Source organism: Hippocampus zosterae, chromosome 1 (genome assembly GCF_025434085.1).
Source record: "Hippocampus zosterae strain Florida chromosome 1, ASM2543408v3, whole genome shotgun sequence".
In the NCBI taxonomy this organism is placed as follows: Eukaryota; Metazoa; Chordata; class Actinopteri; order Syngnathiformes; family Syngnathidae; genus Hippocampus; species Hippocampus zosterae.
In genome coordinates this window covers 6579279-6594638 of record NC_067451.1, presented here as the reverse complement: position 1 = coordinate 6594638, position 15360 = coordinate 6579279, and the positions used below count along the sequence as shown (strand labels likewise).

General features: G+C 43.7%; 3 protein-coding genes across 4 annotated transcripts in view; 2 read left to right on the top strand and 1 right to left on the bottom strand.

The window, feature by feature from the left end:
• Window positions 1-12809, top strand: part of LOC127605301 (RNA-binding protein with multiple splicing-like) — a 31980-nt gene extending 19171 nt beyond the window's left edge. The window contains exons 6-9 of one of the 2 annotated variants that reach the window (XM_052072716.1): window positions 1793-1920; window positions 4280-4349; window positions 7357-7474; window positions 9136-12809. In XM_052072716.1, the coding sequence (XP_051928676.1) occupies window positions 1793-1920; window positions 4280-4342 (191 nt within the window). In that variant the 3' untranslated portion in view covers window positions 4343-4349; window positions 7357-7474; window positions 9136-12809. The remainder of the gene's footprint in view (window positions 1-1792; window positions 1921-4279; window positions 4350-7356; window positions 7475-9135) is intronic. The other variant, XM_052072717.1, reaches the window with a different exon arrangement.
• mfsd8 (major facilitator superfamily domain containing 8) overlaps window positions 1-15360 on the top strand; it is a 375281-nt gene that overhangs the window by 36185 nt on the left and 323736 nt on the right. The window lies entirely within an intron of this gene.
• On the bottom strand, window positions 13114-15017 carry LOC127605322 (fatty acid-binding protein, intestinal-like). The gene is made up of 4 exons (XM_052072729.1): window positions 14750-15017; window positions 14075-14247; window positions 13569-13676; window positions 13114-13461 (listed from the first exon to the last, which is right to left on the bottom strand). The coding sequence occupies exons 1-4, from the start codon at window positions 14814-14816 to the stop codon at window positions 13411-13413; spliced, it is 399 nt and encodes a 132-aa protein (XP_051928689.1). The 5' UTR covers window positions 14817-15017; the 3' UTR covers window positions 13114-13410.

The following is a 15360-nucleotide window of genomic DNA, read 5'->3' as shown; positions in this document are numbered from 1 at the left end:
TTAAAATACATATTGTGCAAGCTATTATAACAATGAAATTATCTTTAAAAAACCTGATGTGCTCGAGAAAAAAATTAGACATTTTTAAAATAAGCCTCAAAAATACATGAAGGGATGCAAAGTTATCTCAGATTTAAAATGTCTGTTGACCATCATCCACAGAAATATTCACCACTGTTTAACAAAGTAAAACGTAAATAACAGTCAAACAAGTGAAGAAGTGTTTCACGCGGTTATGATTAACAACATTTTTCCCGGAAGATTTAAACTCTTTGCTGTATTTGAGTTGCGGGCAAGCCAGGTGTGTTTGTAGTGCGATAGCCCCGAAAGTTCAACATTCCCCCCCCCCCAGAAGCTTCCGGATTCCACAGTCATGCTGCAACCGCTCTTTGCCGCATTCTTCCCTCAATGAGCAAATAAACGCTCTTATCTGAAAAATGTGGTGCCAGAGAAAGGGTATGGGTGTGTGTGTCTGTAGGGGGGAAATAAGGGAGCCATTACGGACACGATGACGTCATCGCTCTCAGAGAAACGGCAACCATTTTGTGATAAGGTGTTGTTTGCTTCATTGTGCTCGCTTTGCAATCCAAGTGCTCTTTTCCTCGATTCCCGCTGTGCGCCGTCACCTCTCTTTTTCGCTCACCGGCTCGTTTTATGGACTCCTTTCAGTAATCGGACCGCCTCGCAGCATAATCACTTGGAAGCCAAGAGGCTAGTTGTCAATCAAACAAACCAGCAATGATAGGGGAGCTAATTTTAGATTGACTTTCTTGTTCTCTTTAACTATTTATGTCACGTTTCAGCTGGTTTACTTTCTGCGGCATTGTACTTGGAAAACACTGGGTTTGAAAATGTCTTTTTACAACATCGTAATGTTTCCATTTAAAATCAAAGTGATCTTTCGACTTCTCTTTACACATTTGAAAATAGGAGGAAAAAATATAGGTGATCATCAGTTTCATTTTTGGTTGAAAAAAAAGAAAGCCGTGACTGTTTTGTTCTATTTGCCTTTTAGGATGAGCACCGCTTATTTTTACACTTATATTACAGCTTACAATGCTAATACAAAATAGCAGTTGTCTTGTCGCATTTTTGTCATGACAAAAAATCAAAACTAACACCATGATGATTCATTGACTTATTTTTTTAATGTTCAATAACTTAAAAAAAATCTGCGAAGCGGCCAAGGTACAAGCAAAGTTAAGTCAGTTTCTTTTTTTTTTTTTTTTATAAAAAAAATTCTCTATTGGAAAATGTAAGCATGAGCATTCCTAGTATCTAAACAAAATATCAAAAAATGCAATCGGTTCTTAGAATTTGTAAAAAAAAAAGAAAAAAAACAACTTCACAGTAAAATAAGAGAACAAGAAAACGGTCATGACTTTAAAAAAAAAATCTTGAACAACACTGTCGTGTCGCAAATTTTCTTTTTGAAACAGACTCGTTGTTCATAGTAAAACAGGAAAACTATAAAACTGTTGCAAATGTCCATTTGCCTTTTATGACGAATGACGTCAAATATTATTCAAGTGCTGCTACTTGCCAAATGTAACACACTTGCAACTTTCTTTGCCTTTTATGGTGGACCGATTTTTTTTTTTTTCTGTCAAAAACGTAAAATGGTCCAAACTTGTTGCGTCAATGACAGCCAAGGAGTCAATTTGGGATGCTCCACCCATCCCCGCCCTCGCATAACCTTTGAGCACCCGGGTTGACCCTCAACGGCCCCCCCTTGCCCGTATCGCAGCCGTGCAGCGGCCTCACCCCACGCCCGGTCTTCTTCTTTCCACAGATGAGCTCACAGTGCCCGCTCTCTATCCCGGCAGCCCAGACGTGTGGGCCTCGTACCCGCTGTACCCGGCGGAGCTGTCGCCGGCCCTCCCACCCGCTTTCACCTACCCCTCCTCTCTCCACGCTCAGGTAACCACGGCGCACCCCCCCTGACCCCCCTGCCACCGCGTACCCATCCCTAAGCACTCTTTCCACCCACCACATCTGCCCCCTCACCCTCAATCCGCCTGCGTCGCTTTTCCGATGGACTGGAACGTGTGACTACGATGGAAAAAAATGTACAGTGGAAAGAACCGAAGGGAAACAAATAAATGGGGACAAATAAATGCCTCCCTCAGATCGATGGCTCTGTTTTCTCCCCAATTAGAAGAACTCTATTAAATGCGATTATTCACACACGGACGGCGAATAGTTTGCTCCGTGCTAAGCCCAGAAAAAGGAGGCATTTATTTTTCCTCATCTTAGTGGTTCTCAACCTTTTTAGAGTTACCGAACCCAACCAGTTAATATGCACATCCACCGAGCCCTTCATGAGTGAAAAATAAATATATATTTTTTTTACAAATTCAATATATTAACAAAAGAACCATTTATTAAAAACAGAAAAAAGTTAATACAATTTCAAGGGATAAGATTTTTTTTTAATTAAACGACATACTATCACGACAGTCACACGTTGATTACTCGGCGAACTAAATTTTCCATGCAATATCATGTGATCGTCTGCAGCCAGTCATGGCCAAGCGGGTATGTCATAACTACCATATTGGCCTGAATATACCCGGTAGTCCAGTGGTTAGCACGTCGGCTTCACAGTGCAGAGGTACCGGGTTCGATTCCAGCTCCGGCCTCCCTGTGTGGAGTTTGCATGTTCTCCCCGGGCCTGCGTGGGTTTTCTCCGGGTGCTCCGGTTTCCTCCCACATTCCAAAAATATGCATGGCAGGCTGATTGAACACTCTAAATTGTCCCTAGGTGTGAGTGTGAGCGCGAATGGTTGTTCGTCTCTGTGTGCCCTGCGATTGGCTGGCGACCGATTCAGGGTTTCCCCCGCCTACTGCCCGAAGACGGCTGGGATAGGCTCCAGCAACCCCCCCGCGACCCTAGTGAGGATCAAGCGGCTCGGAAGATGAATGAATGAATGAATGAATGAATAAGACGGTGTTTTTTTGCATTGGAATAAGACTGAAAAAGTGGGGGTCGTCTTATATTCGGGGTCGAGACGTTATACCCATTCACGACGCTAGATGGCGCCAGATATCATTGAAGCGAATGCTGAACTTGACTCCCCAGGCCAAAGTGAGCATCTGTCATGAAGAATAATAATAAAAAATAGCGGTAGCATGAAGAAGAAAAATAAAAAATACTGGTAAGAAAGAAAAGAAAAGAAAATAATAGAAGAGATAACAGAAAATGGAGAAACGTAGCGACAATCTGGAGAAAAGTGGGTCGAAGATCGGCCAGGTCAACCGGCAGCTGAGGAGAAGTTATGATGTAATTTACATTTCAAAAACCAGAAGCCATTCATTTACAAATGGGATTGCACTTTAGTTTACATATTTAAATGTTCAGATATTAAGATTTGAATGAGGCAAAATAACATGTTTTTTCTTTCAAATATATTGTTATAATAATTTGTTTCAGATGTACTGTAATTATTTTCTGTATAAAAATTAATTTGGTGTTGAAAAAGTCTTTTTTTCAAACTTGAGTCTTGGAAAAAGAGGGGGTCGTCTTATAATCAGGGCCATCTTGTATTCGGGCCAATACGGTAATTGAGGCGTTGAGTCGGGTGCGTCTTACCCTCCATGGCAGAGGCTTGGTCGAACCCCTGAGACCAACTTACCGAACCCCCGGCGTTTGATTGAACCACTGTCTTGGACTCTATCGATCGATCAGACATCGACGTGACTGTCGAACACCGAAGAAAGGAAGCATCTATTTGCGGGAGGCGTCATGCTAGGTGCTGCTGTTTTGATTAGCAACTCAGTTGAAAAGGGCTCTGTGTTTGAAAACTAGGACTTAGAATTTGCTAATTCCTGATGTGGTGGAAGGGAAGCGTCAACCTTTAACTAATTGGGGCGCGGCATCTACAGTTTTCATAATTTTAGCTACTTTGTTAAACCACCCCCCACTTTTTTTTTTTTGGTTCCGCCAGCCTTTTATCCTGTTTATCAAGTGCCTTTAATCTACAACGCTCCAGCGCGACTCCCCAGTAGAGTTCATTATTGATCCCTGACAATTTCTTCCCATGAAGCCGTTGGCACGCCTTCCGCCGGGTCTTTCTCAGCTTAAGCCGCATCAAGCATATTTTTAGCACCAAAAGGCCCTCGCTATTTATTCTTGCAAGCCCTTTTTATCTTTGCTCGCATTTCCATACGTGTGATTCGACGGCGGCGGCGCGAGATGATGACAGCTGGAGAAATGCATTTGAACGTGCTGACGTCTCAGATGCTCAATGATTCCTATTGTCTTTTTTTTTTTTAATAGATTCGCTGGCTCCCACCTGCAGATGGAACTCCTCAGGGATGGAAGTCGAGGCAGTTCTGCTGAAGTATGTGTGAGTACCATGAATTTGTGCACATGTGGATGAAAGAAAGCGGCGTCGGGCCGGCACGGGCAAGTCGTTTTAGAATTGATGATCGTATCTATGACTCCATCGAATACTCGTGACTGCATGCTGCTTTTTTGGCTAGCAATGGAATGCTAGTATTTAATGAAATTTCCTCTGTTGTTCGTGTGGAAATTTAAAACCACAAATCTCTTCCTGCGTGGCGTATCCAAGTCAGTCGCCAGTCATGTGCATGTGTATATTTTATCAATGTTTTTATTTTATTTTATTTTTAATGCGCAAGGCACCAGTCTTGCTGTCACTAGAACCGTCCTACCATGAAAGACAGGAAGAAACATATTGTTAAGACCCCTTAAGGGGGGGAAGTTAGCGAATGTGTCGGTAGCGGTTAGCACAGAGGCTAACATTGACTGATCTCAGCTGAATCCCGCGAATTTGGAACATTCACACTTCAACTTAACCCGGATGGGTTAGCGATGTTAGCATCACTGCTAATTATTCAATTGTGTCTTCAAATAACAGTAGCCGCGTATGACAGCTTGCTGTTAAGAAACATCATATGCCAAGCAACATTTGGTGTAGGAATACAGAAAAATTGCAATAACTATAAAAAAAAAAGTATATTAACCCTTTCATGCACCCTCTAACCTGATAGCATGATAAGCTGTCCACTGTAGTGACTGCTGTCCCTGAAAGGGTTCATTAAATAAAATGAATAATTAAAAAACAAATAAAAGCGATCAATAGAGTCCCTGTTAATCCCCCGTGATCAAAGTCGATGAAATGAGTGAAGTGGCCACCTTGGAGCCGTGTGACAAGAACAGTACCGACCCCCACGGTGCGCCGCTGTTTGCCAAGCCAAATTGTATTTGACATGCGTGCCTCAGCGGCACGCGGGTGTCTTCAAAGACGACCTCATAGCGGACATTAATGCCAAGTCAACTGAAGGGAAAGGTAATCCGCATTTTCCGTTTGACAAAACATGACGGTGGGAGCAGGCGTGGGTTTGGGGGGAAAGGGGGGGGATCTTGTCGAGAAGAGCGATACTCGTATACTGGATGTCGTCTGACCACTGGCCCCGAGGAGCTTTTTTTTTTTTTTTTTGCGGAAGCGACGGTTCCCGCCCAATGTTGGACCAACTCCCATCACTGGTTCCAGCTGGGGCCCCTTTCTAATAAGGAAGCGGGGTTTTGTTCCCTTGCCCCACCCCCACGCCCCACATCCTCCCCCCCATTGACATGTAACGCTCAAGTCCAAGCGCGCTGTCCCTGTGTCTGCGTTCCGCAGCCAGAGACTTGTCAGCTGGCCCGCATTCATCGCCGGCCGGCTATTGCCATTACGTGAGAAACACAGCCGGGGCCTAAGGGCTTTTCTCCAGATTACTGGGGCTTCGAGCACCCCCCCTCCCCCCATCCCCGACCCTTTCTAAATTGTGTTGTCCATGTGGAGGCCACCAGTTGGTTTATTTAACTGTAAGCGTGACAAAACCAAAAATTTATAGTTCCAGAATGGACAAAAACGAACACTCCCGCTAATCCTTACCCGTACCCGTACCCCAACCCCCTCCCTTTGCTTTACCCATACATCCTTGCTCGTGTCCAGATCAACATATGGCACGGTGTCAACACCATTTCTAAAATAATATTCAATGTAACTTTCTTGGTCTGACCTATGAGACAAGATTTCCCAAAAATGAAAGTCAGTGGGTTCCATGTTTTTTGTATTGTTACAAATGGCCTATTTGGCCAAAAACCACCTTAAAATTCGAATGAAATGGTTTGAGCGTTCTCTCTCAAGTTTTACTTAAAAATACAGCATCCACCAGTTTCACGAAATTCCGAGATGAAACAATGTGACGTTTCAAATGCCGACATTTGCCCGAAAAACTCGACGAACCCGGCAAACTGTGGGCAGTAGAAAAGGTCACGTACGTTACCAGTCAAGATATTTTTTTTCATGAATTTATTTGTAATGGTGGATTTTAGAGCTCATTCCGTTTTTAAAATCGGAATTCCACCATACGGCAGGCCACACGGCGCACTGACCCTTATTAGCTTGCGCGGCAATTTGTTTACCTTTATATGGAGCTTCATGGAGTCTTTCTTTCACCTGATCAATACTAGCTCGGCGCACAAACAACTGTAGGCCACGTTCATATGAGTTGGAGGCAAAACGGCAAAACCCGTCGCACTCGTTGACGAGATGGCAAAACCGCCTCCCGTGTCCTCAAACGCGCCTTGTTGACAGATCCCACATCTTGCGCCTGGCTGCAAATTCTTGCCTGTAACACATTAAGCCGGCAAATCGCTAAAGCGTTCGCAAATGCGCGCCGACGTATTCAATGATCAACCCCAGTCTTTAACCTTGGCCGCCTCAGCCGGAACAAATCAGGGCGGTCTCGGGAAAGTTACGGGCGTCGCATCAGCGAAGCCGAGCGTCGGGAAAGCGCGCGGGTTCTCGTCGATTCGCTCACCCTTGATTGAACGCGTGCCGTCGGGCATTAGCTAGGCCAGCCGTGTCCCTCAAATCTTATTCTTTCCTGCCTCGCAGGATTTCCCTGATGGGCCAATGAAAAAACTGCCCCCCTCCCACCTCTGAATTTTAGAACCTGGGTCTTACCACTTACCACTTACCACTTGCAGTTCTGAAAAAAAAAAATCATCAATACCGCACAAAAATGCAATGTAGCAGCATGCACCTGTGCCACGTACGCGGTTAACAATCAATATTTATCTTGTAACACGACGCAAAACATAAAACGTTCTTATTAAAATACATAAATAATGATTCGCGAAGTGAGGATACATTCAAATCTTACTTGCCTTCTTTTTTTATTTTTTGGGTCAGCTGCAAACTCCCTCTTTAAAGGCTAAGATTTGAGACTGGCATACGCAGTGTGTGCCTAACTGAAAACGACGGGTCTTTGCGTTGGTCTCGGCACGCAAGTGTCTGTCCCGCCAGCTCGGCTGTAAACATCTGTCCGGGCGTTCCTCAGGTTCCTGATGTGTGATGGTGGGCTCGGCCGGCTGTGACGGGCCTCGCTGACTGCCTCTCCGCTCCGATTTGACCCCTCTGGGAGGAGTGACTCCGGCTGCGGTAGCAGCGAACCGTCGGTAAGCGTATAGCTAGCGTCCGCTGATGCTAACGGACAACGACAAAAGGTGTGAAGCTCACACCTTCTTCCTCTCTGCCCTGGGGGGCTTCCTTCACTTTGTGGTGGCAGGGTGTGCTCAGGCTCATTTTGACTCGCGCTGCGTTTGATCTGCCACGAATTTCAATAGTGGAAGCTCTAAAGACCGTTGTTGGAATTTTGAGCAAACTGTCTGGATTTAAAAAAAATACAAAAAATGTCTTTAAAGTTGCCTGACATTTGAGGACTTACCTTAAAGCCGTCCAGTCCAAAAAAAAAAATATGGCAGACACATTGATAAAGTGACAACAAAGCTCATCTTTATATTTTTTTGGAAGCCATTTACATATCGTCACCTCAGTGTTTGGCCTTTGAAACGATGACTAAGGCGGGACTGTGATTGATTATTTCTAGAAAGTTGCCACTAAATTTGAGAAGTTCCTCATTGGAAACGTGGTGGGAATATAAACATTTTGCTTTGGCATGGGCGTTTCCATGTGAAATAAGAAGCTCTCCTTGCCATCATGCAAGGGCATCACAGTACTGGTTTGTTTGTTTGTTTTTCCACATTAGGTCACATTACAAGAATAAGTTGTCATGCAAATGAAGTTGTACCACTGCCTCATATCCCCCCCAAAATAAATGTAGATTTAAGAATCAAGTAATAATCAAGATATTACAGCAATGGAATCTTGGATGGCTATTGGTTGTAATGATACGACTACTCTTAACGTTACTGCTTATCAATGCCGTACACTTACTCGTCAAATATATCCATCTTTTAATATTCTTGTTAGAAATCAGATATCGGAGAGGTAGAAAGTGCAAAATGACGTCCTAAATCAGGGGTGTCCAACTTTGAGATCGCCTATTTAGGACATTTTTGATGTCCCCTTCCTCCATCACACCCGATTTAAAATGAATCCGTATCGTCCTCAGGCTTCTCCGAGCTTTCCGACGAGCTGATCATTTGAATCGGGCTTGTTAGGAGGAGGCCGACATGTAAAACACGCTGGGTTGGGGCCCTCGAGGACCGCAGTTGGCCGGCGCTGGTCTAAATAAATCAAAAATGAATGAGAGTAATTTCTCCAAAACCGTTAGCAGAGTCGTTAAGGGTGGAGCTTATCAATACTCCAGTTTTTAATAATTCAGCCCCTGGGCCAGTTTAGGCTCCATACCCACATCCCGAATCGAGTCGTAACTTTACAAGAACGAAATTGTAAATGTTACGAGAAACAAGTTGCCATGTTATGATGAATAAAGTCGTCATTTAACCCCCCCCACCCCCCCGCATCCCCCCCAAAATGTGATGTGAACATAATCATGATAATGCCATGAAATAAAGTAATTATTCCCCAAAAGTCAGTCTTCCATCCAAAAAAACTTTTACTATTGTAAGTGGAAGGCATCATTTTTACTGGAAAAAAAATACAACTCAAAATTAACCAACGTTTAAGGTTTTAATGACGGCAAAAGGTTTATTTCTCTTTCGTGCTTCACCTCGCCGCCTTTGAGGTTGCTTGCGTCATACTCCCCTCCGTGTGCTTTTACGAGTGTGCAGTCGCCATAGCAACTTCACCTGCTTCTTTTTGGTTGCCCCCACCCCCACCAATCCCCTCCTCTCTTCTCCGCTGTTTCTCGCAGGCCTCGGGACACACCAGACACCCGCCTCCATCACACATCGAGAACCCACCCCTGCCCACTTTTTTTTTTGTTCTTTTTTTTTTTTAAATACCGTTACAGACTCAAGATATCCTGGCGGCGCTCTGGCTACACTTCCGCCAAAGGTCCCCCCCCCGCAGCCCTCTCAGCCCCCGCCCCGCTTTGTTTACAAGTATGCAAGGAGATGTGCGCTCATATGCACGGGCGTGTGGCTAAAGCGCTGCCGGATGGTGAAGATGAAGACGTTATTATCCGACTAAGTAGTCCTTATATCATTCTTATTCGTGTTAGTAGGAATTATTAAGAGCATGACATTGAGACAAAACAAACAAAAAAAAAACAACTAACTAAGATTGTTCCTCCCAAAAAAAAAAATGTTTTTTACGAGAGGTATTTTTGTAACCAATTTAGATGGGTTCATGTTGGCCTAGTGTGGAATTATGATGCAACAAATGAACAAATTATTTACAGTTGTTACCATTTTAAAGGTGTTCTATTGTGAGGGGGGACAATGTGTAATCCCATCATACTGTTGCGAGAAAAATTTAGAGAGAATGGTTGTAACATTTCAAGAAAGAAAGGGGAAGTAGGATTTGCGTTACAACCTCTCCCCACACACTTCCCACCCTTTGACTCGGCTGCGTTCATAAATTCATCTGCAATCTGGCAACACGCGAAGACGCCGAAACGTCAGTTTTATAACGATGTTCAAGTTTTTTTCTTTTGATCTTAAAATGGCTTCCCTTAACCAGAATCCCATGTCGCACTGCCGCGGAAGCTACAATCCTGGTAGATGAATGCGCATTGTGAACTATCGTTGCTTCTTCTTCGTCTTCTTCTTTGAAAGAGGTCAACAAAAAAAAAAGAAGGAGGATCTTTCACTGGAAGTCGCCAAATGGTAGTCATGGCACCCACCTTTCGGTTTGCACAACAAGGTGTATTAATCTACTAGGATTGTACTTTTGTCTTCAATGTGACTTCTGGTTAAGGAAAGCCATTTTAAACTAAAAAGTAAAAGTAACATTGTTATGATATGGATGTTTCCTCGTCCTTCTGCGCGGCAGAAGGCGGAGCTTGCTCTGCTCACGTTAATTTCCGAACGCAGCTGTTTACTTTCCAACGAAAATGCCATAATTTTAACAGACAGTAATAGTCGCATTGAAATCAAAAAGCTGTTGTGTTCCAAGACAGCCGTAAAGTTGCAGAATGTCACATTGCAAAAAAAAAAGTCATGTTGCAAGACTACATTTACAAAATTGCTCTGTCGTGAAAGTAGTCGTCATCTTGTTGCAATGAAAGTTTGAATTTCATCACACTGTTTATAAGGAGGTCCATTATTCCTTGAAAAAAATGAATACATTTGTGCTGTTATGGGAAAAAAGATGGCATTTTGCCATAACAAGACAATTGTAATAAATTATGTGTTACTAAAACCATTCCCCGTTTTTCACCCACAAACACTGGTTGTGCTCGTAATATAAAGATTTTTTTTCTTGCAATTTTATGACCATCAAAGTCGGAATCGCTTCGACTTTTCATTTCTTATGGTTGTAAAATTACACGATTCCCTCTCACAATATTAGGACTTCATCTGACAATCGAACAAATGATTAGGGGTTTTTTTTTCTTCTTTTTTTTGTTTTTGTTAGGGTTGTCCTCTGCATGGTATTCCAAATCAAATGCCAAGAGATTACCTCCGCCTAGTTCAACATGAAACTCTTTTGTTTGACCTCTGGAGTTAATGCTGTGGCTTTGTTTTTTGTTTGTTTGTTTGTTTTTTGGCTTTTTTTTATTTGCCAGCCAACAAGAAGAGAGTGCGATACCAAAGCCGTACTGTTGGCGTGCTCTTGTTGACGCGAGTGTTTCTTTTTTCGAGACGGCAATACACAGCTATAATTAGCAGCAGACCAAAGGCATTTCATTTTGTACACTGGAGCTAAGCGAGCTCGGATCGTGCAACTTTTCTCTTTTTGACGCCTTTCATCAAGTCCTCAATCGGATTTTTTTTTCTTCTTCTTCTTTAGTTAAGGGCGCTGACTTGAAGTCTCCTTTTGTCTATTTTTAGGCAACTACTTTTCTGTATTGAAATGTTCATCTTTAAGAAGGGAGCCGAGTCTGCCGTAGCAACGTCCATCGCAAAAATCTTGTCCTTGCCACAGTTTGACAACCAAATTTTTACATGTCGTTTTCGTAAACAATCTTCCCCGTTAGATAGCGTTGTATCTCGGAAGGCGTATTTGGACCACACTGTACTGAAAGAGGGCGGCCCGGTAGTCCAGTGGTTAGCACGTCGGCTTCACAGTGCAGAGGTACCGGGTTCGATTCCAGCTCCGGCCTCCCTGTGTGGAGTTTGCATGTTCTCCCCGGGCCTGCGTGGGTTTTCTCCGGGTGCTCCGGTTTCCTCCCACATTCCAAAAACATGTGTGGCAGGCTGATTGGACGCTCTAAATTGCCCCTAGGTGTGAGTGTGAGTGCGAATGGTTGTTCGTTTCTGTGTGCCCTGCGATTGGCTGGCAACCGATTCAGGGTGTCCCCCGCCTACTGCCCGAAGACGGCTGAGATAGGCTCCAGCACCCCCCGCGACCCTAGTGCGGCTTGGAAGATGAATGAATGAATGAATGAATGTACTGAAAGAAAATGACTCTAAAAGGCCACGGGAAAAAAGTCGCAATTGTAAAGGACATAAGTTGCAACACTGTATTAGTCACAATATTCCATGAATAAATTCTGAAGATACCAGATAAAAAAGTTGTTACTAGGAAAAAAAATTCGGACCAGCATAAACAAATACTATTACGATAAAAAAGTCGTGTGGAAAAGTCGCAATGTTGTGAAAAGTTGTTCTGTTCTGAAAATGAAGTCTATACTCTTGTACTTTTTTTTCCCCTTCTTGGTATGTTCCGACTTTATTTTTGCCCAAATTTTCTATTATGCCTTTTTTTTCATTGATTTGTCTTTTTTAAAGTTTTTCCTTCCTCACGATATTACAACTTGAGCTCCATCATATTTTTCCTGGAAAGATGACTTTATTCTGGTGAATGCATTTTATTTTTGGGTTATTCGTGACTTGATTCCGTGTACATCGAGTTGTCTATTTTGCATATATTCGGCTAACTTTTTTCCTGTTTTTGTGTGGCCCAAATACACCTTCTTATCAGACTAGTTGATGTTTAACAATTATTAATATGCACAATGGTATCCGATCCGAGAATTATTTTTTTTTTATAAGGCATTTTTTTCATGCCGTTTTTTCCCCTTTCCAAGTATTTATAAAGTGTGCGCGTGCGTATTTTATGGGTGTTGTTTTCCCAATTATATAATTCAATGTAAGTATTATTGTATATTCATTTGTATGTGTGGGTGTGTGTTGTATCAGACGGGTTGGAACGTACTGTACTGTATGGATCATATACTGTATAAATACTACATAATTCACTGTGAAATCCTGATTTAAAAAAAACGAAAAGAAAACAAATGCCATTGGGGTGTTTTTCTAATATGGTACAGTACATGCTTGTTTGTGTATACGTTGTTGCTAGCTGCATATTAGCCAAGCCTTGTTTGTCTCAAAACAACAACAAAAAAAGGTTTTTATGAAAATGTTCATTGAAGACATTTCAGGCCGTTTGCCATTAAAGATCGACATGATCCCGATATGTATGACCCAGAGTTGCTTTTGTAAGGTGGCGTGCCGAGGAGTGCGAATGTGCGTGAACCTGCTTGCGTGAACGTCTGTGCGTGGCACGCTATCAGGTGGTGCACAGCACCATCTGGTGGTCAGAAGGACGATTTGCGCCTACAGGTCTTCAAAGATACTGCGCGCCAATCAGTCCTCGTTTCAATAATTCACAAAAGAATCTTCGAAGCCGACGACTACATCTGATGAGAATATATGACAGGACTAAAAGAGTAATATATTGAAATCCATATCGTAAATATAAGACAATACAGTATGACAAAACGATTGTTACTGTTTAATGCTATAAAAAAAAACAAACGATTGGACATTTGCTTACCTCATGTGGACAGTTGCTGTAATTACAGTCATTTCAACATCCCTTTGACAAACTACCGATACACTTTTAAATTAAATTTATATTTCAATTATTTGCACAAATGTAACAATTTAAATTGACTTTTTTTTCGATAGAAAATGTTAATAATAATGCCTTACTGTCCAATAACATAATTATGCTTCCTATTGGAAAAGATAAAAGAAATCTGGGTTAAAAAATAAAAACAACAACAATAGGAAAACTACTGCTTCTTGAAGATTCTCTTGGCGTCCACGCCCTCGTAGTTATAGCTCTGCAGGGGTGCAGAAAAAGGAAATGTTTAGATACCTGAAAACAACCCTTAAGGGCAGCAAGACACCATGTGTCCTGGTTAGTTTGCACTTTCCAAAGTGCACTGACCTGCACGAGTTCTCCTCCAAGCAGGATCCTGGTGGTGGTCAGCACCTTGTTGTTGTCCTTTCGCGTAAATTTGCCTTTCAGCATGTCGCCCTCCATCTCCCACGTCCCCTGATGGACACACGGGCCCAAACTTCCCAGTCAGACGAGTATGCGTTTCGACCATATTCATCCTGTCCACGTGCTAGGATACTTGCACGATTGAGATGACTCAGAGCAATAGTAGAAGGACTAGCATGCACTTGTGCCCTCCAGTAGACACAAGGAATCGAATAGTGCTTTAGCACTGGGCTAGCTGTGTTACAACAGCAGCACAGCAGTTCATTAGTGAGGTTAAATTGTGTACTAGTATACACAACTGGTGGGAATTTTTTTAGAAAGGACTAGAGTGCTGAATTGTCGTAGTAGGGCTTAATAAGGGTCCATGTACTAGTACACTCTCCGTGCTCACGAATAGTACAACTTTGGAATACTAATAAGACATTTTAATAGTTGATAAGGCCACTCACCGAGACCTCGGTGCCATCAGCCAGGCTGTAGTCGAAGGGTGTCCCGAGAGTGAAGTGGATGTCTTTGTTGCGAAAGGTGCTAGACTCCTTGATGTGGAAATCGTTTCCTGTCTGCTGGATGCTGATCTTGAGGTTGTCGTGCTCCGCGAGTTTGCGCTTCATTACGTTGATACCTAAACGAAACACAAAAGTCACTTTGGGGAGCTCACTCAAAGAAATGCAGATGAGCAGAGGCCGGCGGATCTGCAAGAGGGAGGGCTGCACCCCTGTGAGAGTGCTCACAGCGGAATCCAACCGTGACCTGTCAAAGCAATTCTTTTCATTCTCTTTGGATGTGATGCACTAAAATCTCAACATGGCGGAAGCAGATCTACACCGTGAAGTGGGCACCGCCGTCCTTCCCCACTCCCGAGATTGACTCTCTGCCACCAAATTGTCACTCTGCCAAATGTATCTCCAACGATACTCCCTGTGGTTAGCCAGCCCGACCAAAATATATCCCCTGGAGAATCCGAAATGGGGATCTGCTCGCAGTTGGCTCTTGTCTCTGAAGCCCAAACCAATGAAGGTATGAGGTCTTAACGACGAGGAGCTTCGAGTAACTGTCGCACCCTTGAGGGAGCAAGTCATTGCACCCTAAAAGGTCCAGAAGATTTTCAGATTTTTGCCACTCACCCATTTGTTCCATGAAGGCGTCGTAGTTCTCACTGCGTTCCACCTTCCAAGTTCCGTCAAACGCCATGGCTGCGGTCCGGGGCAACGGGCAAACGGGGTGACGTAGCACAAGTGAGACCGTGGGATCGGGAATGTACGCCGGCCTCTGTTTATATACACCCGCCACTGCGCCCCCTTGTCCGCGTCACCCCCTCTGCCCTCGCGTGATGCGCTCCTTTTTGTTTGCCGGGCCCCATGCGCGAGGTTACGCCGATAAATCTCATTCCCGGAACACCGCGGTACTGTTCTCAGCAAAGCAGAAATGGAGGACAAGGGTGGGATGTTGTGTGGGAGGCATTCAGTCAACTGACCCCCCCCATCCCACCCCAACACTTCACCCTCCCTTTTTGTTCCTCGTAGGCCTTTTCAAACTGCGTTTGTGCCCAGCATGGAAATGAGTTCAGATCCCACCCTGATGACTCGGACTGGCATGATTCCAGCTTGTAGTGACCCAGAGCAAAAGTACCCATGCTAATTGTGAGTGGTTCGAGTTTAGCTTCGGGGGGGGGGGGGGGTTGAATTATAGAGGTGGGGTGGGAGTTGGGCTTCGGTTTCACCCTTGAGGATAAAGT